Below are 26,517 nucleotides of genomic sequence, written 5' to 3' on the forward strand. Positions count from 1 at the left end.
CAATTTTCATTCTAATTTTTAAATCCAAAAGAAATAATGGAAAACAAAGTGAAAAATACTCACACAAGACCATTTGGTGAATAAAAGTCCCCAATGGACATGCAACCTCACCAAGAGAACCATGCTCCAAGTATGACGTTCCAGTGACTAGCAGTGTAGAAGATCGACACACTTTTGATGTAGGTCAAAATATAAGTCCAAGCAACCTACTTTTGATACAGGACACCTCACCAAGGTGAACTCATAACCAAAGTATAAAGTTCTGCTGACAAATTGTGCAAGAGATAAATACTGGACATTCCTTTTCTTTAATGAAGTGAAAGGTCAAATTACCATGGTGAACCCATACACCTATGTATGAAGTTCTAGTGACATATGTTGGCAATACAGACTGTAGAAACCTTTTTTTTTGATGTAGGTCAAAGGTGAGACTGACCTATAAATAACACATGACACACCACCTTACAAATATCAAACTTAGAAGTTCCAGTAAGTTGAAGTGAACGATACAGATCCAGAACTAATTTTTTTTAATGTGGGTCATAGGTCAAAATATAGGTCAGAGTGACCTACTTTTGATACATTACACACCTTCTCACTAGGGCGAACCAAGAGTTTATATTCTCAAAGTCTTGGCGTAAATTGATAGCAAGCATATTGTGTATATCATTTGAAACTTGAAATAATTACAACAGAAATGTTTGTCACGCAATGTATATATACACTTATAACCTGGTAATCTGCTCTGATGAAACAGGGTTAAAATTTGTAATTTGTCATACATAAATTTGTTTGTAAAGTTATTTTTTCCATGCCAGGTAATTTCATGTTTGCAAATTCCCGAGTTCTTTTATTTAGCTAATACTGTGACATTTGATTCTGCGTGTATAACTGTATTTTTCACTCCTGCAAATAGCTACCAAATTATTTTCCTGGATGTAACCTTGTTCCACAAGGGTGGATATACTAGTATTTTGATACTGCTTTCCTTAATCATGAATAACAACAAGAGATCTTGTTTTACCGTTTCTCTCTGAAAGGCTTCTACTTTCATTGTTTATTTAGACAGCTGTACATTACCTGGATTTTAGGGTCATTAACCAACAAATCTAACCTGTAAAGGTTAAAAAGTTATGTCACAGAGGACATGATAAAACAGACACAACATTGATGCTTTATAACTGTTGTGTATTTGAGTTTTATGAGCTCCTTGTATATCTTTGATACTGAAGAAGTACTTGCTGGATAAAATTGCTTTCTTGTCAGACAAATAAGCTATAAAGACGTACTTAACAAACCATTGACGGGCACATCAAACAGGAAGCGAGGTAAAACACCATGATCAGGACATGTAATGGCTGTTAAGATAATTTTTAAACATGGTTATCATAAACTCAAAGTAAATAATGGCCTTGGCCTATCACATAAATCTATAAAAATCCAGGCAAAAAAGTAAATATAGTAAAACTTAATTTGGTCAAGTGGTCAAGTGGGTCGTTTGGAATATATACAAAGGTCATTGTGTAGAAAAACAGACTCATCCAGTCTATATACTCCTATTACAGAAGCAAAGAGCTATATTTTTCACCATTTTATTTTAACGCTTTTGAAAAGCAATAACCTTTGTCCCCTTTCCCTCAACTTCAATCTTCTCACCCCTAAACACTAAATTGGAAGAGATCTAATGCTGGAAGGCTATTCTAAGGTTTTACAAGAGTGAAATTATTTATTTTATACCTAAAACCTGAAATTCAGACTCTGCATTTTTCTGGTTATCAATTATCATTCAAAATATTACACAAGCCAAATATCATGACTTAAGGATAAGCAGTTCTTTGTTTACACCTTACAAGACTGAAATAAGTTTAACCTTTACCAGACCATTTGAGGTCAAAGTAATACATTTGAACATGTACACAAACATCAAATCAGCACGAATTAATCAGGTCAAAAAATGATGTCACTTTCAGAGGATATAAGAAATTGGAATAAACAAAAACAATCATATTTCTTTATTTTTAATGACATTATGCTGTATTTTATGCAATGAAATATAGAGCAAAGAAAACAACATAATTAATAACAATCCACTGACTACCTTATCACCTGTATAAATTAGTGCATCACTTTCTCACTTGTCTGTACACTTGATAATTACCGGATATAACATTACCAAATCGGGTATAAAAACATCTCCTGGGAAATAGTACTATGTAACAAACAAATATCCTGTCACATTTCTTAACTCTGAAACAAATAGAGCTCGAGTAGATCTTCCTGTCAGTAACGGAATACAACAAACCAAAAAGAGATAAAGGGTTCTCGTGGATATACCCCCTCCTAAATAGGAAATAGTGATCTTTGACCCTCTGGCCTTAACTGATGACCTCAAAAATCCAATCAAGTATAAACCTAGATATTATGATACTATGGTGTAGATTTATGATACGTTTTTATATGTTGAAGGCAAACTTTTTGTTGTTGATGTAACACTAACAGTATGACACACCACAGAATATGAACCAATATTAATCAGGATAGAAATGTGTTGTTTGAATATATTTTATGATTAAGTGATTTCTGTTGGTGATCTGATTTCACCAAGGGCAATCTGTTGACATGTCACTAATGATGTCACGTTTCGTGGAGTTAACCACAGTTGGATTCACTGTTTGGACATGATTAGGTACATGATGAAATCACTTGCCCTTTATTCCAGCATGCTACAGCAATATGGGTTTTATTGTAAGGTTTGGAATGGAGTGGGTTTAGTCCTGAAATAGGAGAAGAATGTAGGGGTCAGGGTTGGTATGGAGTGGGTTCCAGTGATGAGAAAGGGGGAGAGTGTTAGGGTCAGGGTTGGAATGGAGTGGGTTCCAGTGATGAGAAAGGGGGAGAGTGTTAGGGTCAGGGTTGGTATGGAGTGGGTTCCAGTGATGAGAAAAGGGGAGAGTGTAGGGGTCATGGTTCGAATGGAGTTGGTTCCAGTGATGAGAAAGGGGGAGAGTGTAGGGGTCAGGGTTGGAATGGAGTGGGTTCCAGTGATTAGAAAGGGGGAGAGTGTTAGAGTCAGGGTTGGTATGGAGTGGGTTCCAGTGATGAGAAAGGGGGAGAGTGTAGGGGTCAGGGTTTGAATGGAGTGGGTTCCACTGATGAGAAAGGGGGAGAGTGTTAGGGTCAGGGTTGGTATGGAGTGGGTTCCTCAGGGTTGGAATGGAGTTGGTTCCAGTGGTGATAAAGGGGGAGAGTGTAGGGGTCAGGGTTGGAATGGAGTGGGTTCCAGTGATGAGAAAGGGGGAGAGTGTAGGGGTCAGGGTTGGAACGGAGTGGGTTCCAGTGGTGAGAAAGGGAGAGTGTTATGGTCAGGGTAGGAATGGAATGGGTTCCATTGATGAGAAAGGGGGGAGTGTAGGGGTCAGGGTTGGAATGGAGTGGGTTTCAATGATGAGAAATGGGAAGAGTGTAGGGGTCAGGGTTGGAATGGAGTGGGTTTCAGTGATGAGAAAGGGGGAGAGTGTAGGGGTCAAAGTTGGAATGGAGTGGGTTCCAGTGATGAGAAAGGAGGAGAGTGTAGGGGTCAGGGTTGGAATGGAGTGGGTTCCAGTGATGAGTAAGGGGGAGAGTGTAGGGGTCAGGGTTGGAATGGAGAGGGTTCCAGTGGTGATAAAGAAGGAGAGTGTTAGGGTCAGGGTTGGAAAGGAGAGGGTTCCAGTGATGAGAAAGGAGGAGAGTGTAAGGGTCAGGGTTGGAATTGAGTTGGTTCTGTTGGAGAAGTCATAAATCATTGGAGAACACACTGTTGGCTGTAACTATTGACTAAATATACCTGGGAGTGTTGATGGTCCTCACAGCAATCCTACCACCACTCAAGTTATAGCACAGAGATAATCAGTGATGATTGTTTATTTATAGATACTGACTTCAATATCAGCCTGGTATAAATTACCTAACATCCTAACAGTAAATATCATTGTAAATTACTGTGTGTATACTGGTATCTCATTGCTACCTCTAAATTCAGGACTTAATATTGTATGGTTTTCTTATAGCTTCTATTTACCATGTAAACCACATATTCATTTAAGAAGTGATTACATTATTTTGTTTATTGCTGTTTTTTAAGATTAATTTTAACAATAATTAGACACAACACATCAGTTTTCCCATTGTCTTATTGTAAAAAATCACTAATGGTGACCTCATCATCTTCAGAGAGTTCAGAGGTCTTAGGTTTGAATCCTTCTCTTCACATACTGCAGTTCCAATCACAGTGGCACCTCTGTCCTTCAATAATTGGAACCTAGTTGTAAACAATGTGCTACTTTACCGAGTATGGACTAAGAAAAATGAGGTTGTATTAACTGCAGTACAGAATGTAAATGGTTAAAAGTCTTCATATCTAATGATTTATCTTTCAGTCAGTGTTGATAGTCGTACAGGAGAATGAAGAATTACCATGCTAGAGACCCAGGTTTGATATCTGTCAAAGAACACTAGAGGTAGAAATGTGTTTTTAATGATCCTGTGTTGTTGTAATATGTAACAACACTGTAGCTAACATACAGATTGGTATGGACAGACTCAATTAGTAAATCTAAGCAGTTTATTTCAGAAGAGATACCTGATATTGAAAATCATAATTATGTCCAAGAACATTTGAATAAAAGCATGCTTTCAAAATGACACAAGGTGTATGCTTAACAAATATGTCAGCTGGCAGTGTAGGGAGTAAATATTTCGGTCAGTGAGCACACCTATATCCTGTACTAGGTCTACAAAATAATAGCATGCTTCCGTGTGACAAATTCATTGGGTATGTCTACCCTGGCCGAACCTAGCGTGATTACCACTTACACACTTTCCCCTTCAGTGGTCAGGAACTGTGGCTTTCAATGTAAATATGGATACAGAATTTTCATTGTATTATCTATCTACCCAAAACCTGTTGTATTCCTGTGGTTTTAACACTGCTCCATAAAAACTTGTGTTCATTGTTATTCGAAACTTCTAAATCTTTGATATCATCTTCATTCAAGCATTTCTAAAGAAATGGATTCAACATAGTTTCAATTACATACATTCCGATGAAAAATTATGATTCAATACCTTGTTGAAAAATTCTAATATTTAACAGGTAATGATCCATGAAGTAATGAAATAACCTACAAATTTATTCTGATTACATGTCAAAGTAATGACATATCCGTTTTCATTACCATGAGAAAACATGCCAAAACAATTATATTTCAAACATAAATTTCTAAATATCTTAACTATGTACTTTTTTAATGATGAGAAAACCATGTATACAAAAGATTTTAAACAATGAATAATTAATTTATTAATTTTATTTTGAATTTGTTTATGCCTATCCCTACTTGTAAAATGTTACTCTGCCCTGATAAGCTAATTAACATAATTACTGCAGCAGCCACATCCCTGGTGATGAGTATTAGGTGGACACATCTCTCATATCTCAACTGGTATAAAATCTACCAGATAATTACTTCAGCCACAACACAGTTAACTGTATCAAGTTTGATTAGCCCGATACATTGTTGGTAATTAAGTGCATTAACATCAGGAAATACTTCAGTGTTTTTTTCTGTTGACAGTGATGAGAAGCAGTTCCTCAGGTGTTAAATGTTTTCCTAAGTTTATCACGCGTTAGACTTCAGTTCTTTCTTGACATTCCAGACTAACAAACAAAATCACTGGAGTTTTTGTAGTTTATGAGACCAGCAAACAAACAAACAAACAAACAAAACAGGAGCTGTATACTTTATCGGTTGGCAACATGTTTTATATGAATACTAATAGAAATATATGTATCTTAAACCTTAATGTATTCTGACAAACCTATAATCAAATCCCGTATTTGCATTTCAGAATAATTCATATACCTTGTATTATTAGACCTCTACAAAATTTTTATTACTAGGAACCGTTTTCTGATGCCCAACAAATCCAACCGACATATTTCACTTATCTCAAATTGAAGCTTCAACACTGAACCACTCTACAGCCTTTCAACCTTAAATCAAATCATAATTAAGCCTTCTCCGTCCCTACAATTACAAAATGATCCATTACAATTAGAATGATGTAAAAGTTACCCAAAATGTACCTAATGCTATGTCAAAACAGGAAGAAAAATACACTGCAATAAATAACCTTTATCTGTAGAACTTTACAGCAACTGTGCAAGTCTGCAAATGAATATCACCTGTACATGTTTAAAGGTATACATCCCTTATACAAGTCTACAGATTTACCCCATCTCTACAAGTCTACAGGTATCTATCACCTGTACAAGTCTACAGGTATTTATCACCTATACAAGCCTACAGGTATTTATCACCTATACAAGCCTACAGGTATTTATCACCTATACAAGCCTACAGGTATTTATCACCTGTACAAGCCTACAGGTATTTATCACCTATACAAGCCTACAGGTATTTATCACCTGTACAAGTCTACAGGTATTTATCACCTATACAAGCCTACAGGTATTTATCACCTGTACAAGTCTACAGGTATTTATCACCTATACAAGCCTACAGGTATTTATCACCTGTACAAGTCTACAGGTATTTATCACCTGTGCAAGTCTACAGGTATTTATCACCTGTACAAGTCTACAGGTATACCCAATCTATACAATTCTACAGGTATTTATCACCTGTACAAGTCTACAGGTATTTATCACCTATACAAGTCTACAGGTATTTATCACCTATACAAGCCTACAGGTATTTATCACCTGTACAAGCCTACAGGTATTTATCACCTATACAAGCCTACAGGTATTTATCACCTGTACAAGTCTACAGGTATTTATCACCTATACAAGCCTACAGGTATTTATCACCTGTACAAGTCTACAGGTATTTATCACCTATACAAGCCTACAGGTATTTATCACCTGTACAAGTCTACAGGTATTTATCACCTGTGCAAGTCTACAGGTATTTATCACCTGTACAAGTCTACAGGTATACCCAATCTATACAATTCTACAGGTATTTATCACCTGTACAAGTCTACAGGTATTTATCACCTATACAAGTCTACAGGTATTTATCACCTATACAAGCCTACAGGTATTTATCACCTGTACAAGCCTACAGGTATTTATCACCTGTACAAGCCTACAGGTATTTATCACCTGTACAAGCCTACAGGTATTTATCACCTGTACAAGTCTACAGGTATACCCAATCTCTACAAGTCTACAGGTATTTATCACCTGTACAAGCCTACAGGTATTTATCACCTGTACAAGTCTACAGGTATACCCAATCTCTACAAGTCTACAGGTATTTATCACCTATACAATCCTACAGGTATTTATCACCTGTACAAGTCTACAGGTATTTATCACCTATACAAGCCTACAGGTATTTATCACCTGTACAAGCCTACAGGTATTTATCACCTGTACAAGTCTACAGGTATACACAATATCTACAAGTCTATGGGTATACATTGTATGCTTCACATGTACAAGTTCACACATAAACAGGATTTGTACAAATTTAGAGGTGTACAATGTCTGGACAGGTATACTTTACCTGTAAAAGTTGACAGGGATTAGTTTTTTCTGATAAGTAAAGACTATACTGTTGATAGAATTCATTATCAGTCAGACATCGATAGAGAAAGGGTATTAACGGTTTGTGTCAATATTAGTTTGATCATAGGTCTGTTTGTAGGAACTTATGCTAATTGACATATATGTGGACATACAAGATTTAAATTCCAATCCGTATTCATTTAAAATAGCTTTAGATGTTGATACCTCAATCAAACTTGGTAATACCTTACTATAGGTCGGTTTTTACTGGATAGATACACAAACTGGTCGACTTTTGAACAAGATTATCATGTCATAGTCTTTTAAACATTTCATACACAACATGTCTACCTATTTAACTAAGACTAACTCATCGCAAATCCCACAAGTTCCTAGTCAAAAATAGAAATTTCCCCACAACTGGACAGCATAAAATTAGTTCCAAACTTATTGCAAATACAACCCTGTTGTGTGAGTTTTTCCTTAGAGGTTAAAAGATTGTATCACATGAACAAATCTACAGTTGACTTCATAGCAATATAAAAGCATTCTAATTACGCTGATTTTAGCATAAAAGATTTTCCCTACAGAGGTGGAATCCTTCAGATCTGTTGAAGAGAGATATTCCAAAGATACAGTATAAAAACTTTCTCATTTTATAAACATGTACGGTTTATATCAAATCTTTGTCTTTTTTTATCAGTTTGTATGTGTATATTCAGAATAACTGACAAAAACACTAAAAAGGCTACATTTTGTCTTCAATATTCAATCTCATTTTTGATATCATAATGCTTAATTTCCTGGATGAATTTCAATAAAAATCATAAATGGTCTTTAAGTATAATTTATTGTCATTACTTCAGCTATACGTTTATCACTGACATTTTGATAAAGTTAACATAACACACAAGAGTTTCCGAGATTCAAGTGATAAATTTGTATGGTTTCTTTGGCTTTCAATCATCTTTAAGGGTGTTTGTATGGAATGACGTCATTAACTTTCAATCAAGTATATTATCTTTTAATCATAACACACTACCTAATATCATTATTTCGTCAATACTAGATCCTACACTTCAGTGAAATGCCTGAGGTCAGTGTTGTGTTAGCGAAGGTCAACAGGGAAATGAATCATGCGATGTGAATATACAGAAAGTAAACTGTCGATCGAGCCCCCAATGTGGGCTTGCTCTAGATTATATTTATTCTGGAAAATGTCTGCTTGTTTTGTAAATTCTGGAAATCACTCATTCCAATATTATGACTAAGCTTTTCTTAACATGATCAATTTAACCATATAGCAAACAAAACCAGCAAATCTTATGCTGTTTCTTGTACGAGGATATAAGTGTTGGGGGAGAGATTCAGGACAAAGAATCAAATTCCTCTCATCTTCACAATTTTGGGAAGAGCAGCTTTCTCTACATCTTTCTGAATTAAAATCTCAATAAATTCCTGAACTTATTTTATGTACAGTTCCATATTTTACTGTGCATAAACCAACGTTCATGTGTAATCCCACAGCCTTATTTTTCACTGTTTAGGTCCACATTTGGCCTTAATATCAACACTGAAGGTAGTTTTCATCATCAGTTCTATTGTCTAGTTAAACGGTGGAAACCCTCAATGACATTACTTAAGGTGGTATACCTAGCTATCGGCTTTAAGTTTTGTGGAATATGCCTATCTTATGGTGCTGCTACTTAAGTTCTCATATGTAATTTATTTTGTTGCTCTTTTTCTTACTATCAAAGCCAAAAAAAAAAGACAGAATAATCATCATCTGTAATTCTGTAATCTGTATTTAACATAATCCTTCATGCATCTATTATAACCAAAACATTAAAATTTTACTCTATTTTATATTTATTACCTTATTCTGGATAAATGAATTCTTTAGAAGATCTAATTGTCATTTACCAACTTTCTAACAATAGAATATTTATGAACAATTCCTGTAATAAAATCTCTGTGATTTCTATTCTATAATTAAAATCCTGTAATCTCTGTGATTTCTATTCTATAATTAAAATCCTGAAATCTCTGTGATTTCTATTCTATATCAAAATCCTGTAATCTCTGTGATTTCTATTCTGTATCAAAATCCTGTAATCTCTGTGATTTCTATTCTATAATTAAGATCCTGTAATCTCTGTGATTTCTATTCTATAATTAAAATCCTGTAATCTCTGTGATTTCTATTCTATAATTAAGATCCTGTAATCTCTGTGGTTTCTATTCTATTATTAAAATCCTGTAATCTCTGTGGTTTCTATTCTATAATTAAAATCCTGTAATCTCTGTGGTTTCTACTCTATTATTAAAATCCTGTAATCTCTGTGATTTCTATTCTATTATTAAAATCCTGTAATCTCTGTGGTTTCTATTCTATAAATAAAATCCTAAAATCTCTGAGGTTTCTACTCTATAATTAAAATCCTGTAATCTCTGTGATTTCTATTCTATAATTAAAATCCTGTAATCTCTGTGATTTCTATTCTATAATAAAATCCTGTAATCTCTGTGATTTCTATTCTATAATTAAAATCCTGTAATCTGTGTTTCTATTCTATAAATAAAATCTGTGATTTCTTTTCTATAATTAAGATCCTGTAATCTCTGTGATTTCTTTTCTATAATTAAAATCCTGTAATCTCTGTGATTTCTATTCTGTATCAAAATCCTGTAATCTCTGTGATTTCTATTCTATAATTAACATCCTGTAATCTCTGTGGTTTCTATTCTATTATTAAGATCCTGTAATCTCTGTGATTTCTTTTCTATAATTAAAATCCTGTAATCTCTGTGATTTCTATTCTATAATTAACATCCTGTAATCTCTGTGGTTTCTATTCTATTATTAAGATCCTGTAATCTCTGTGATTTCTATTCCATTATTCAAATCTTTTTACAAAAATCTTTTGGTTTCCATTTCTTAAACAGCCTATGAATATTTTATCAAATTACAATACTGGTAATTGATATTATGCATTTTGATTTCTAGAATAACCCAGAGACTAACTCGGTAAGAAAGTGGTTGGTAAGTATATTAACTTACATTCCTCCATCACTGCTAGTCAGGTATCTCTCTAGTTGTTCTATGGCCTCACGGTCAATGTTGAAATCTCGACCTGCAAACATACAACAATATCATTGAGCATTTATCATTGAGATCATTTCTGTGGCACCAAAATTAACATACAGTGAGTATTAATTTTTAGTGTCCAGTAATCGTTGGTGCGAGCTTTAAATCTAACCTGAGATTTTTTGTGCTAATATCTATACAAATTAATTTTTATTTTAGGACAACGATTGTTAATTGTAATAGACAGCAATAATTAAAGCAGATTCCTTGTTTGAGTGTTAATATGATACTTGAATTAGGCTAAGAAGCTTGCCATGGTCAAGGTCAGGTATTTTGTAACACATATGAAATATGTTATACAAAGCAACAATAAATTAGTAATTAAATTTCCGTTGCTTGTATGCAACATAACTTAAGACAAGAGAAACTAATTCATGAAGTTTTGATTCAAGTTTTAATCTTCATACAAAATACCTCAGTATTAATGTAACATCAAATCAATAAATCAAAATACCCCGATGTCATTCAAGTTAGATTTTTCCAATTCAAATACAGAATTCTAATTCTGAATGCATATAACATGAGTAAAAATGCTTGAATTACTTGGTCAAAAAAAATGTCTGATCACTGTAAACTCCAGCAAGACTACAGTAACTATATACAGCAGTATTCTATCATTTATCACCCATCCTGATGTCCTGTGATCATATAATGATCAATATTGATGCCTTGTGACACTATAGTAAGCAAAAGATTGATCTGATAACAAATGTAACAAGCTGTATATCATAAAAAAGTAACATGGTACATTTGCAGGTATAAATATCTTAATTATTTTTCATTCTTGTAATATTTACATATAATACATAAATCTATTATAGTAAGTAATCTTCTGAATTTGTAAAACCACTGAAGCGTGAAAGATTTCTTCTATACGCTTCATTCTTATCTATTCAACCTATCTTTTTGTCTGTTTTTTATTCACACCTATAACAATACTCAGCATATTAATTTACAAAGGAAATATGTCAAACAAAGGGAGATAATTGATATACCAGAAGTATGTTGGCATCCTAACAACGGGAGGTAATTTGACTGTTGATTAATGATCATGCTTTGAACCTTACAGGTCAGTGATGACACTCTTGGTGTATACAGGTGTCAGTTTGTGTACCTGTGCACTCTGATGTACGGGTATAAAGTGCCATATATCACAGCAGATAATGAGGTTAAAGTATATATACACATCCACACAGGTGAGATGACCACTATCATGTATTGCAACACCTCTTACAGATAATACAGGTAAATAAAAACAATGATTTAGCTGTATGTTTACATACAATACTGTATTCACATTTCAAACATGTACTGCTCTATACTAGAAATGTAAATTATAATTAGTGTTGTACATTTGGAGATGATGCATTATGATATAAAGTTTTACAGATAAATTGCCAAACCTGTGACAACTTTCAGTCAGAGCTACCATTATAAAGAATAGTTCTAAGATCAAATTAAAAAATAGTGTTATCCTCTGTATAAGGTTCTCAATAGTATAACTAATTACAGAGTTCACTATACACAGGTTCAACGTAGACAATGTGCAAACAAGGACACATTATTCTTGAGATCTGTAACATAACACAGCAATGATCATTGGCTTTAGACAATAATCAAAATCAATATTCATTTAAAGTTATCTAGTAACTTCAAAAAAACTAAATACTTTTCTAACATTAGGCAAAATTGGCCTTAAACATTCATTTATGATTCAGCTTACAAAAAAAATCAGTAAGTTTTTTTTAGTCAATTCCCCAAGTCTTCCCATACTGAAAAAAGTACACCAAAGTATACACAAACACCATGAACTTGAGCAAAGTCCATACAAATCCATTTATTTTAGATTTTGTGGCAGTAAAACTATCAAAGGTGAACACGTTTTGTTAGGGGTTTGAAACAACAGCAGCAGATTGTAAACAAAGGCTTGAAATATCACAGATCAAATTTCTATTGTGTATGTCAGGATGCAGTTACAGCTAAGGACTTTATATCAGTACTGACCTCGTTTCTTTAAATTCATAAACACACAACGCTGCAACATTAGCTTCATAAGTGTGTATTGTCTTCCGGATTTCTGGTAAAATTTTCTTGTCAAAGCACAGTACCACACATGCTTTACAAATTTACTGGTGAAAAATTTACAGCATTTCAATAAGAGGACACTCAGAGGAATTATTCCCACAGTACTCCAAATTTGAAATCCATAGGCAATCCTTTGCCCTATGTGTTGTCAAAACTTTAGTTCAAGCATCAACATTAAATTCCTTTAAAATCTGATTTGATAAATACTTGGAAAATCAAAATGTAAAGTTTGATTGTAAATATGATGTATGTTCCTGACATAATCCAATGTCAAAATTGTATTTTTTTTTGTTTGTTTGCTAATTGAGTCCAGTGTGAAGATCGTGTACTAGAAATAAACTTAATTTGTAATTGAGTAAACAAGTAAAACTACTAAATTTATTCAGAAAGAATCCTATGCCCAGTAAAAAGACTACTCATACATAGTTGTTCAGTAAAATGGCAAGAAAAGACTATCTGATTGTCCAGTAATAAGCCCATCCCCTGATTTTGTGTCAGCCAATACTATCTCATTGTCCTGTAATAACCCATCCCCTTTTGTGTCAGTCAATGTTATCTAATTGTCCTGTAATAACCCATCCCCTTTTGTGTCAGCTGATGCTATCTCGTTGTCCTGCAATAAGCCCATCCCCTGATTTTGTGTCAGCCAATACTATCTCATTGTCCTGTAATAAGCCCATCCCCTGATTTTGTGTCAGCCAATGTTATCTAATTGTCCTGTGATAAGCCCATCCCCTTTTGTGTCAGCTGATGCTATCTAACTGTCCTGTAATAAGCCCATCCCCTTTTGTGTCAGCCAATGTTTTCTCATTGTCCTGTAATAACCCATCCCCTTTTGTGTCAGCCAATGCTATCTAACTGTCCTGTAATAAGCCCATCCCCTTTTGTGTCAGCCAATGTTATCTAATTGTCCTGTGATAAGTCCATCCCCTTTTGTGTCAGCCAATGCTATATAACTGTCCTGTAATAAGCCCATCCCCTGTCAGATGTGATGTGTTGGTTCCCTGGGCTTATTATTGGCTTAAAACAATAGCATATTATAGAGAAGTTTATATTAGAAATAATTAAGCAATGCTAATGTATTCCAGTCCAACAAGATCAGTTTTGTTTGGTCATTCTTAGGTCAGTCAGTTTACTGTAACACTGGTCAGTTTGTTTGGTCATTCTTAGGTCAGTCAGTTTACTGTAACACTGGTCAGTTTGTTTGGTCATTCTTAAGTCAGTCAGTTTACTGTAACACTGGTCAGTTTGTTTGGTCATTCTTAAGTCAGTCAGTTTACTGTAACACGGGTCAGTTTGTTTGGTCATTCTTAAGTCAGTCAGTTCACTGTATCATACCAATGTTGACCCCTATCATATTTAGTGCTACTTGAGTGGTCAGTTTAGATATGGACCACATTGATACCTAGCTTGGTGTAATTATTTATAACTGTATTATATAAGGGTATATATTATAACCACAATGTAAGTCTGTCTCTTAACAGCCTGTCTTTGTTCTTGTAAGTAATGACAAAACTCTCCACGACATTTAAACAAGTTTCCGTTTTAAACAGCTAACACCTTGTATGTTTCATATCCTACTTCATATTGTGTTGATGTTAATTAAGCCTTATAATTGTGTATATATTCCTAATTATAAGGCCATACATAGTTTATAAGAAAATTAAATTGTTCCTGTGTTGCTTGGCTACATATGATATTATAACTTACCTTCCTAAGTGTCAAAATTTGGAGATATAAAGCATAATACACAGCATGTAGAGGAATTTGATCAACACCACATAAACAGCTCTTATTGATAGGAATCTGACACAAAATGAAATGTATCTGAAACATCAGGTGCACGACATACTTCACAATCCTCACTTCAAACTAAAATTAGGATTAAATGTGCATGCATGTGATCATTAAAGTAACAAGTTCCACTTCTTTCTCGATATATTAAAATTGAAATACCTTATTTGAAATCTGATATACATCTATTTATAAAAAAATGCTTCTTTTGAAAATGTCAGCATTTGCAATGTAGAAAGCATTCTACAGAAAACAAGAAACAAGAAAAAGTTCTGTTTCTGGAAATCTCAATTCATCAATTCAGAAAAAAGACACTACTGCATCTGAAAGTAACTACTTTGTTCTTATTTTTTGGAAGAACACATTACATATTCAATAAACCGACAATATTTCTCAATCAATCTAGTTCATTAATACAGTCAGATGGATATGAAATAAACAAGTTGACTTGGTTTGACATCTCTGAATAAGTTACAGAAGTCCTCTAAATGCCCATTGGACAGTCTGTTGGATCTTCTTTGCTTATCATTATCAGATAGCTGAGCCTGTAACAGCGTGCTCCCCTCTGGTACACAGAAAACATTCAAGGAGCTAAAGCCATCAGAACTGTTTATGATATTAAGTAACAGTTTTAAAATTTCTTGATGGCTCATCTTATGTGTCATCAGAAACATGTGAGTAAGACTGTAGGTCTGTTTCCCTAGAGTGCCTGATATGGTTGTCTACCCTTGTTTAGTAAGAGACTTATTTCTAACCACTAACTAACAGTAAATTCAATTATAGCAGGAACCTTTCATGACCACATTTTTTTTTTATTTCTACTTTTTTGTTAATCAGGAAAATATTGACAAAAGCCATTTTTAGTCGTACAACAACTGCTTCCATTTAATGGAGTTTTTCATGGAAAAATCCCAACACTTTGGTCTGCATCAACAAAATTTCCTGGTCACATGATGATTTCAAACATCCCAGATTGTCACACTCTTTTTCAGAAAAGCTTGAGCAACATTTGTCGAATTTTATTTGATTTTCAAATTCAAGAAGACAACTGAAACACAAGGTACATAGAAAGCAAATTAAAGAAACAGGATATTGACAAGTACTGTTTTATAGTAAAACATGGCACAGTTTGAATATATAATGTAATCCTCCACAGTCTGGTGGACATGTCAAACACTGGTCTGACAGATGTAATGGAGCTATTTTAGTACCACATAATACTACATGACCTCCAAACACCCAATGACATCATAACACAGACTAGTCACCAAGCAACCATCACAAAGGATTTCAACACAGGAGAGTTCCAAAGTCTAAGACCATTATTATCATCCTGTCAATGCCAGTTTAATACAACAAAAGATATTTCACATAATATTCTTCTCATTTAAATTGATTGTCTGACATATATATTTATCTGTTTGTTCTTTCTTACAGCATTGATGTGTTCAACTTTGGCACTGGATCCCAACAAAATTTGGTGTGGTGGATGTTTGGTGTGGGGGATGTTTGGTGTGTTTGATGTTTGGTGTGGGGGATGTTTGGTGTGGTGGATATTTGGTGTGGGGGATATTTGGTATGGTGGATGTTTGGTATGGGGGATATTTGGTGTGGTGGATATTTGGTGTGGGGGATGTTTGGTGTGTTGGATGTTTGGTGTGGTGGATGTTTGGTGTGGTGGATATTTGGTGTGGGGGATATTTGGGGATGTTTGGTGTGGTGGATGTTTGGTGTGGGGAATGTTTGGTGTGGTGGATGTTTGGTGTGGTGGATGTTTGGGGAATGTTTGGTATGGTGGTTGTTTGGGGATGTTTGGTGTGGGGGATGTTTGGGAATGTTTGGTATGGTGGATGCATATTACTGCAATAGATATATGACTGAAGAATTTTCATTCTCATTACAGACAGATAGGAACATATATCTTTTTCTAAGGTATAATAGAAAATTAAAAAATTCACAGTGTTTGGTGCATATATACTAAACAAAAAAAGAAAGGTAACACTACTTTATTCTGTGATTAATTAATTAACCCCTTCATAAATCCTTACCAATCATGTAGGAATAAAGTAATTGATCAATTCTGATAAAACTGCAGTTATGGTTCATTATAAAACTTTGCGTTCAGTTGATTTTATTCGACTGTAAAGGACGTTGGGGTCAATTTCAAAGGCAACACCATTAGTAACGGGTATGGCCACCATTTGCAAAGTAAACAGCATTACAGCGTCATCGCATGGAACTCGTAAACGGCGGATAATTCGAGGAGAGATGTTGTTCCATTCAGCGATCAAGGCTTGGGCTATCTCCTGCAAGTTTGACGGCTGATTTTGACGTTCTCTCACGCGTTGCCCAAGAACGTCCCAGACATGCCCAATCGGTGACAAATCAGGTGATTTAGATGGTCAATCTAACACCTGTACGTTATTCTGCTGCAAGAAAGTTCTGCTGACGTGACTGGTGTGCGCTGGTGCGTTATCCTGTTGAAAAATGGCGCCAACGCCATGGCGTCTTAAGAATGGCAGAAACACTGGTCTTAAAATTTCGTCCCGATATCGAATGCTGGTTAAATTGCCATTTAACACAACAAGCCTGGTATGAGTCCCCCCACAGACAAAACCTGGACTCATCTGAAAACAGAACATTGTTCCATTGTCATAAGGCCCAACGACGGTGAACACGGGTCCAGTTATTATTACGGTGATGTCGCAACAAATTGGGTCCAGTGTAGGGATGCCGCGCTTTCAATTGGTAGGCCCTCAACCTGTTGCGGACTGTTTGGGGAGACACACGACGCCAAAACAATGTCCTTGTAGTCTCTACTGCGATTACGAATCGATTGCGGAAGTGTATCAATCATATACGACGGGGACGATCGGATGTTGACCCAGTTTGGTTTAAACAACTTACCAAATGGCAAATTGTCTTAACACTGCAACCAAAATGCCGTGCAACTCAACGGCGAGACTCCCAGCCTGGATCATGCCTACAGCCCTTTCTCTGTGTACTTGTGACAGCCAGGGCATAATGATAAAGTTGATAGATAGCAAGATTCAGTGATTTCTAAGTCCTAAGGATCTAAGGAACAGTTGTCAGTTTGAATGTTTATGAAATTCAAGCGAAGATACAAGTTAGTCTCAGAAAACCTTGTGCAGCTCTTTCGCTACTACAGACTTTCACGCTTGAATGATTTTGGTAACCCCCTTGGATTTTGTAATGTAAAACATTACCATTTTCTAATATTGCACAAACGTCATTTTGTTTTCACTCATTTACAGGTATTCGCCAAGGAAACATGTTAACCTTTCCTTTTTTGTTGAGTATATAAGAAAGTTATAAAATTTTGAAACATTTCTGAAGATTTAATATGAAATGCTAATGTTTTACTAATCAGGGAGTGTTATATTATTTAAATAAATATACTTTCTCAACAAAAATGTAAAAAAAAAAAGTGACAAAAAGTCATAATGTGACAGTATATATGTACAAATCACACAATGCCCTTGCCTTTTGTTATTATGAAAATTAACATAAAAATTTCATAAGTTTTGATTTGTTACAATAAGAGATTTTTAGATACTGCTACTATACATATCAGATATTATACAGCCCATGTTTTCCATCACGCTTTGTTTATGGCGAGCTACAGCATGCCTCAATGTCAGCTACCAAAATATTCATGTTATGTTATAGATAATAAATGTCAAAGTTGGACTTAATGAAACCATAAATCCAAACCTATATACATAATGATTGTGAATTTATAAACCTAAATTTAGAACTGTTGAGAATTTCAAACCTTTGATGGATGGAGACAGGATGGTCAGGCCTGAATCGCCATACAAACTACCTACATTTATAAATATTGTATTACTCGCACAATTAGCCCATGTCTGGTAATTATTTGCATAGTTGTTACAATTTTTTCTGTTCAGTGCTTTTCCTACAATTAGGCGTTGTCTCATTTGTCCTGGGTTTAAAAGTTAGGCCCTTAGCATCACTGATGAGTCCTAGAACAGCTGTATGACGTAGCATCACTGATGAGTCCTAGAATAGCTGTATGATGTAACATCACTGAGGAGTCATAGAACAGCTGTATGATGTAGCATCACTGATGAGTCCTAGAATAGCTGTATGATGTAGCATCACTGATGAGTCCTAGAACAGCTGTATGATGTAGCATCACTGAGGAGTCCTAGAACTGCTGTATGATGTAGCATCACTGATGAGTCCTAGAACAGCTGTATGATGTAGCATCACTGAGGAGTCCTAGAACAGCTGTATGATGTAGCATCACTGAGGAGTCCTAGAAGGACGAAACAGCTGTATGATGTAACATCACTGAGGAGTCCTAGAACAGCTGTATGATGTAGCATCACTGAGGAGTCCTAGAACAGCTGTATGATGTAGCATCACTGATGAGTCCTAGAACAGCTGTATGATGTAGCATCACTGAGGAGTCCTAGAACAGCTGTATGATGTAGCATCACTGAGGAGTCCTAGAACTGCTGTATGATGTAGCATCACTGAGGAGTCCTAGAACAGCTGTATGATGTAGCATCACTGAGGAGTCCTAGAACTGCTGTATGATGTAGCATCACTGATGAGTCCTAGAACAGCTGTATGATGTAGCATCACTGATGAGTCCTAGAACAGCTGTATGATGTAGCATCACTGAGGAGTCCTAGAACAGCTGTATGATGTAGCATCACTGATGAGTCCTAGAACAGCTGTATGATGTAGCATCACTGAGGAGTCCTAGAACAGCTGTATGATGTAGCATCACTGAGGAGTCCTAGAACAGCTGTATGATGTAGCATCACTGAGGAGTCCTAGAACAGCTGTATGATGTAGCATCACTGAGGAGTCCTAGAACTGCTGTATGATGTAGCATCACTGATGAGTCCTAGAAGGACGAAACAGCTGTATGATGTAGAATGACTGAGGAGTCCTAGAAGGACGAAACAGCTGTATGATGTAGCATCACTGATGAGTCCTAGAAGGACGAAACAGCTGTATGATGTAGCATCACTGATGAGTCCTAGAACAGCTGTATGAAGTAGCATCACTGAGGAGTTCTAGAACAGCTGTATGATATTGTTTAACCTGCATGCCACGTTTTAATTCATTTGAATAGTGGCACGGTTCAGAATATACATGTATACTTGACATTTTTCTAAAATTTATATAGAGATATGAAATTCATAAAGTTTTCTAAATTATGGAGTTAGTGTACCTACTCATCTAGATTCGGACATCAGTTTTGATCACTTTGGATTTTCTCAGTCACCTCCTAGGTTTGAAGTTTAGACCCTTAGCATTACTGACCAGTCCTACATGGATGAAACAGCTGTACGATGTATTTAATTCAATGTTTGCCTCTCTTGTATCCGATTTAAAATTGGATTAAAATGTGCTATTCACTTGTGTGTCTTTTGCCGAGTCTTTTCAAACATCCATGCCTGGTATCAATATAAGTTCACTCATGTCTATTGTACAAATGCTATTTGGATGTTCTTGCCATAAGCACACAGCCCACTAGAGTTGTCCCTAGTGTCTTGGCTTGTCACATCTTAAATACATTATATACTGGTGGTCTTCAATATTCCTCTGTTGTTTATCTTTTAATTATTTTATTTTCATTAATATGGTATTTATTTGTCATTGTGCAGATTTAAGGAATAGTAAGTATACACGCTTCCATGACACAGAGGAGAAGGCATTTGCAAGAGGCCCTGATCCCCACAAACATTCCTTAACAAAACTAAATTCCTTCACATGAAAATTCCATTGCTCTACAAAACTGACAGAAAATATCCGTAAATTGGTTTGCTTTACTTCAATAATGTTTTCATATGATTAAATTTAAGCTGTATGGAATTTCCTTACATTAGGCAACAAATGTGTATATCCTGGGGTCCCCTGTCATAGCATATACCGGTAAGTTAAAAAAAAAAGGCCTTTAATTTAAATTTTATAATTAATTTGAGAAGGCTACCAACCTAAAATGCATTAGTATAATATATGCTGATACACTGCTGTACACCATACGTTCAGCTGACAATGTACTACAATGAATTTGTATTTTATCAAGCATGTATTTGGTTTACAAAACACCTACTTAAGGTGACATAAAAACCCTTTATAACAGTAGGGGAGCCTACAAATACATGTATACTAGCCTTTAAATACTCCATCACTATCGCTTATCCTAGGGATCACATGTGATACTCTGATGTCCTAATCACGTCCTAATTATCCGGTTGACACAGATAAAGGCCAAAGCACACAGATAATAGACAGATAACAGGCATGAAGGATGTGCGACAATGTGTACTCCTTATCAGACATGCAGAGGAATAGTTTAATGTATGTTTTTATATAGCATCATTTCATGCTGTGTTAATCGTGGAACATTACGCATTTCTAAACAACCCCCCTCCTCTCTCCCTAGTATGGTTTCATGCTCCTACTGCCAGTAGCATCAAATTAATAGGACCCACTTTCATTTACGAATTAGTGTATCTCCAAGTGATTTATATCCTGCAGCAACCCCTGGGATCACAGAGTGAGAGGGGGCAACACAATACTGATGACTCACTGAGATACAAGGTGGGCTTATTACAGGGCAAGGAATTAGTATTTTTGGCATTTCTACAGAAAACACAATAGATGTGGGCATACTGTAAAAAATGGTCTGGTCTGCTCTGGTTAGGTCTCATTGGCCTGGTCCCTGATTTTTGGTCTCATATTGGTCTGACCAGGTCTCAATGGCTTGGTTAAAGACTTTGCTTCTGTCTGGTTTGGCGTTATTGGTCTTGTCCCAATTTGGTCTGGTCTGACCCTAATGATCTGGTCCCAAATTTTAATCTGAATCTTAACATAGTTATTTCTTCACTATATATACATTGTTTACATAAGATGTATAGTGGGTTTTTTCACAAGATGAATCTTTGCAAGAATCAAATCTCTGTGAAGCGATCATAAAGGTATTTTACTTCTTACATTTTACTTTAATAAGTAAGTCAGAAAAAACATACTGGAACTATATAGCTCCTGAATTTCTGTTTTAGTTGTCAAGTGTAAACAGATTAACAATACAAATTTAGAAATAGACAAAATCAATTAATGACTACATCATGGTTGTAATCAAGCTTTCATTGAGAAATATTCTATTGCCTTGTGCTGCAATATTTGACATAATTTCAATGATAGATTGTATTGATGACAGTAGTTATATTTCTGGAATGTGATATATTGCTTATATATAGTGGATATAGATTAAGTTGTGGATGTCCCTGAAGACACTCATTCCTTTGAAACATCTGGTCTGATTCTCCTTGTACGGTTTCATGGCTATCTGTTTAAATGTTTCTTTCTTGGGCTCATATTTTTGCCTCTTTTTATTGCTTTTTAGATTAAATAAGGATTTTGTGTAGATGTCTGTGTTCAAAATGGCCACTCCTGGTAGGCAAGATTTCAATAAAAAATTCACAGAATTAATTAACAAAGTTAACACTACAACTACAGGCAAACATGCTGATGTCTCAGATTTAAATATTAAACTTGTCAAAACTGAATTAACTTCAGTGATATACTGAAAACTCAAATAGTTCTTTAAAAGTTGCACTTTAAATAATTTGTCAATTTGCTTTCAGATTCATATCTCATCAAAATAAAACATATTTAAATTTCATTGAAAAAATTTGGGTTGGATAGTCGTTCAAAATTACATTTAAAATAATTTGTTGATTTATTTCAAATTTAAAAAAAAACCGCTAAATTAAATTAAGTTTTGCTATGACAAATTCAGTGCTAAAAGGGTTCTTCAAAGTTGTACTTTAAATAATATTATATAAACAATTAATCTGTTGACCTAAATTTTCAAAATGATCTTTAGGAGTGAAGTAAGTGCTGACCACAAAGTGGATGGATGGACTTGTATCAAATCTTTATAATGTAAATAGTTATTGAAAAAAAACCCACCTTTAAACATTTCAGCATGTATACATGTATTGACTGTTCTGCATGTATGCACTTAAAGGCAATGTTAAAAGCAAAAAAATTTTTTTTAGATCGAATTGTTCTAACTCGCAATTATGTCTATAACTATGCTGTAGAAAAGCAATGGGACTCTTAAATCCAAACGTGATGAATTACTAAATCTACATTTTTATATGCATTACCAATTCATTACCTGTTAAACAGGCATAGAATAACAACATGTCCCCTGTGGGAAATGATTTTATAGATACAAGATGTAAATGATGAAAAAGATATACAGTGTAATGTAAAATACATAGCACAATATCTACATTTTACAGTAAGTATACGATGACAACAGTGAAAAATCTTTTTGTTCTAGCTCATCCACTTTCTTCCCATCATTTCAGATAAGTGAAATAAGTCTGCATTTCACACAAAAAAGGTCTAAATGCTGAAAGCTATTAGAGAGAGTAGTTAATACATGAATGAATTACAGGGATCATTAAGGTATCCTAGCCCCTAGCTTGATGTTATAGAGTGGAATGATTTACTATGTCTTTGTAAAATGTAGAATGATTTGTGTAACATGTCAAACAAAATCATCTTTTCCCAGTACACAGAGGTTTATTATACAGCTGCCTGTAGAGCAGTTCATTACCCAACATGCCCCACCCTGACACTATTGTCATGTACACATCTTTTACTGCCATCGGCAAGTACCCAGTCAACTAACTGTAATCATTTCCTGGATTTTAAACTACACTGATGTTGACTTTAAACAAACTTCCGATCTTCTACATCACTGGCAACATCAGCCATACAAAAATAGTCATCAGTTATACAGCCATCCATGTCCTTCATTTTACCATAAATATCCTTCAGTTTATGTAAATGTCCTTCAGTTTACCGTAAATGTCCTTCTGTTTACTGTAAATGTCCTTCAGTTTACCGTAATGTCCTTCAGTTTACCGTAAATGTCCTTCTGTTTACCGTAAATGTCCTTCAGTTTACCGTAAACGTCCTTCAGTTTACCGTAAACGTCCTTCTGTTTACCGTAAATGTCCTTCAGTTTACCATAAACGTCCTTCAGTTTACGTAAATGTCCTTCTGTTTACTGTAAATGTACTTCAGTTTACCGTAAATGTCCTTCTGTTTACAGTAAATGTCCTTCAGTTTACCGTAAATGTCCTTCTGTTTACCGTAAAGTCCTTCAGTTTACCATAAATGTCCTGTTTACCGTAAATGTCCTTCAGTTTACCGTAAATGTCCTTCTGTTTACCATAAATGTCCTTCAGTTTACCGTAAATGTCCTTCTGTTTACCGTAATGTCCTTCAGTTTACCGTTATTTCCTTCAGTTTACCGTAAATGTCCTTCTGTTTACCGTAATGTCCTTCTGTTTACCGTAAATGTCCTTCATTTTACTGTAATGTCATTCAGTTTACCGTAAATGTCCTTCAGTTTACCGTAAATGTCCTTCTGTTTACCGTAAATGTCCTTCTGTTTACCATAAATGTCCTTCAGTTTACCGTAAATGTCCTTCTGTTTACCATAAATGTCATTCAGTTTACCGTAAATGTCCTTCAGTTTACCGTAAATGTCCTTCTGTTTACCGTAAATGTCCTTCTGTTTACCATAAATGTCCTTCAGTTTACCGTAAATGTCCTTCAGTTTACCGTAAATGTCCTTCAGTTTACCGTAAATGTCCTTCTGTTTACCGTAAATGTCCTTCTGTTTACTGTAATGTCCTTCAGTTTACCGTAAATGTCCTTCTGTTTACCGTAAATGTCCTTCATTTTACTGTAATGTCATTCAGTTTACCGTAAATGTCCTTCTGTTTACCGTAAATGTCCTTCTGTTTACCGTAAATGTCCTTCATTTTACTGTAATGTCATTCAGTTTACCGTAAATGTCCTTCAGTTTACCGTAAATGTCCTTCTGTTTACTGTAATGTCCTTCAGTTTACCGTAAATGTCCTTCTGTTTACCGTAAATGTCCTTCAGTTTACCGTAATTTCCTTCAGTTTACCGTAAATGTCTGTTTACCGTAATGTCCTTCAGTTTACCATAAATGTCCTTCTGTTGTAATATCTCTTCTCAGTATAACTTTATTTATTCATCGCTTACTGTCTTAAAACATCCAAAGACAAACCACAGATATTACTTCATTCATAGACTTTAAAGTGTCTTCGCAATCCCCTGAAGAGGGCTGCAATAGTTCTCATTTGGTAGAACACAGGACTTTGCCAGGACAGGTTATGTTTCACAAGAAGTCAAGAGGGAAAATGCCGGCCATCATACACTGTGATATCATTGCCTGTGTTGCAACAAGAAACTTTATATCAATTGCCCTTGAAAGTCAGCTCTTGTATGTTGTTCAGTAAGAGTCACCAGCTATTACAAGAAGGCTCCGCTTTTAAAATGACCCTTGCTGTCCAAAAAAGTCCCACTATTATACCAGGTTAGTGCTGTCATAAGTACTGGCAACATCACTTATACATTCTTCAGCAAAGTACACTATACCATGTTCCTTTAATTGTCAGGACCTTCTTCAGCTCAGGGTATATGTGATATAAACAGGAAATACAGGCCTATATACCCTGCCAAACACCTATATAACATTGGATGGTATACACTTGCTGCCTAACATCTCTATATAACATATATGTCCTAGCAAAACCATCATAATGACCATGATAATATTCATCACATAATGAAAAGAATAACTGACCAACCAAATCTTTACAATATTTTATACTTGCTGAGGAGTTTCTAGAATGGCAATGACCTTACTATAACATAAAATTCCTTGTTTGTTCATACATCCTGGATTTTAATGTATTTATATACCCTATTAAAAACCAAACCATTAGCTGCATGTGCAAATAACGCAGAACAGAACATGGTCTCTTGGAAGTATAACATTTTACATATATCAACAGTGAGGGTCAAGGTCATTTCTTTGCATAAACTTTAATAACTTATTATCTTAGCAGGTCTTACAGACATTTGGAAGAAGTCCATTGAACATCTGAGAAAGTGGGTCAAGGTAATTTATAGGAGCAAAAACTGATAGACCTACATATTAGCAAGCTAAATTTCAAATACATTAAATAATTTATGGATCTTCAAAAATATGTATGCCTATAAATTGTACAAAGTTCACCTGAACACAGCAGGATACAGACAAAAGCATTTTTTAAAAAATATATATTTGATAGTGACCATAAATGACTCAGATTAATTACTTTCCTCTCCCCAAACAAATATTTTACTATCAGAGGTCAAAATACAAGTAAGTATACACCTCAGGTAATCACCCCTTACCATATTCCTAAGAAAATTTATTCCAAGAATAGCAATTAATTCTCAGTCTCGTCAAACAAAGACTTAAATGCAACAGGGTCAAAATAATGAAAATCGACCCTTCCCAAACATCTGACCTAGGCACAACCAACCTCAACAATAATTACCAATCCCTGATAAAACTCGAGCATAATGAAGTTGCCATTTCTACATCAATTTTCAAGATTCTGGATCAATTAAAAATATGGATAATCAATGAAACCTAATCACGTTTATAATCACAAAAACAAAATAGTCTTAATTTGGGCTCTTTGTTGTCAGTGTTGGTGGAGACTGAATCAATAAAGGCAGGAGATGGGAGGGAGAATGTAGTGTTCAAGCTTGTTACGTCTTAATTACAAAATCAACAGATCCTATCTTAGTAAGTATTGTCAGCTTAACAAAATATACATGTAACAAAATCATCATAATCATTTTTTTTTCAGTTTTCAGAAATTGAGATAAATTCTTCATGTACTTTATGTTTTAAACTTTATATATATAAACCAAACTTAAATACATTTAATTTTTAGATAACTTGAATAAATTATTTCTAAAAAACCAATTAAGTTGTGAGTGTTTAAAT

At 34.9% G+C, this 26,517-nt stretch overlaps 1 protein-coding gene across 2 annotated transcripts in view; it reads right to left on the reverse strand.

Annotated features, from left to right (window-relative positions):
- LOC132545396 (myelin regulatory factor-like protein) overlaps window positions 1–26,517 on the reverse strand; it is a 101,278-nt gene that overhangs the window by 61,967 nt on the left and 12,794 nt on the right. For both annotated transcript variants that reach the window (XM_060209085.1, XM_060209084.1), the window contains exon 2: window positions 10,641–10,713. In XM_060209085.1, the coding sequence (XP_060065068.1) occupies window positions 10,641–10,713 (73 nt within the window). The remainder of the gene's footprint in view (window positions 1–10,640; window positions 10,714–26,517) is intronic.

The sequence above is a fragment of the Ylistrum balloti genome, unplaced genomic scaffold (assembly GCF_031769215.1).
Source record: "Ylistrum balloti isolate Yb309-2 unplaced genomic scaffold, AGI_CSIRO_Ybal_v1 Utg369846, whole genome shotgun sequence".
NCBI classification, from domain to species: Eukaryota; Metazoa; Mollusca; class Bivalvia; order Pectinida; family Pectinidae; genus Ylistrum; species Ylistrum balloti.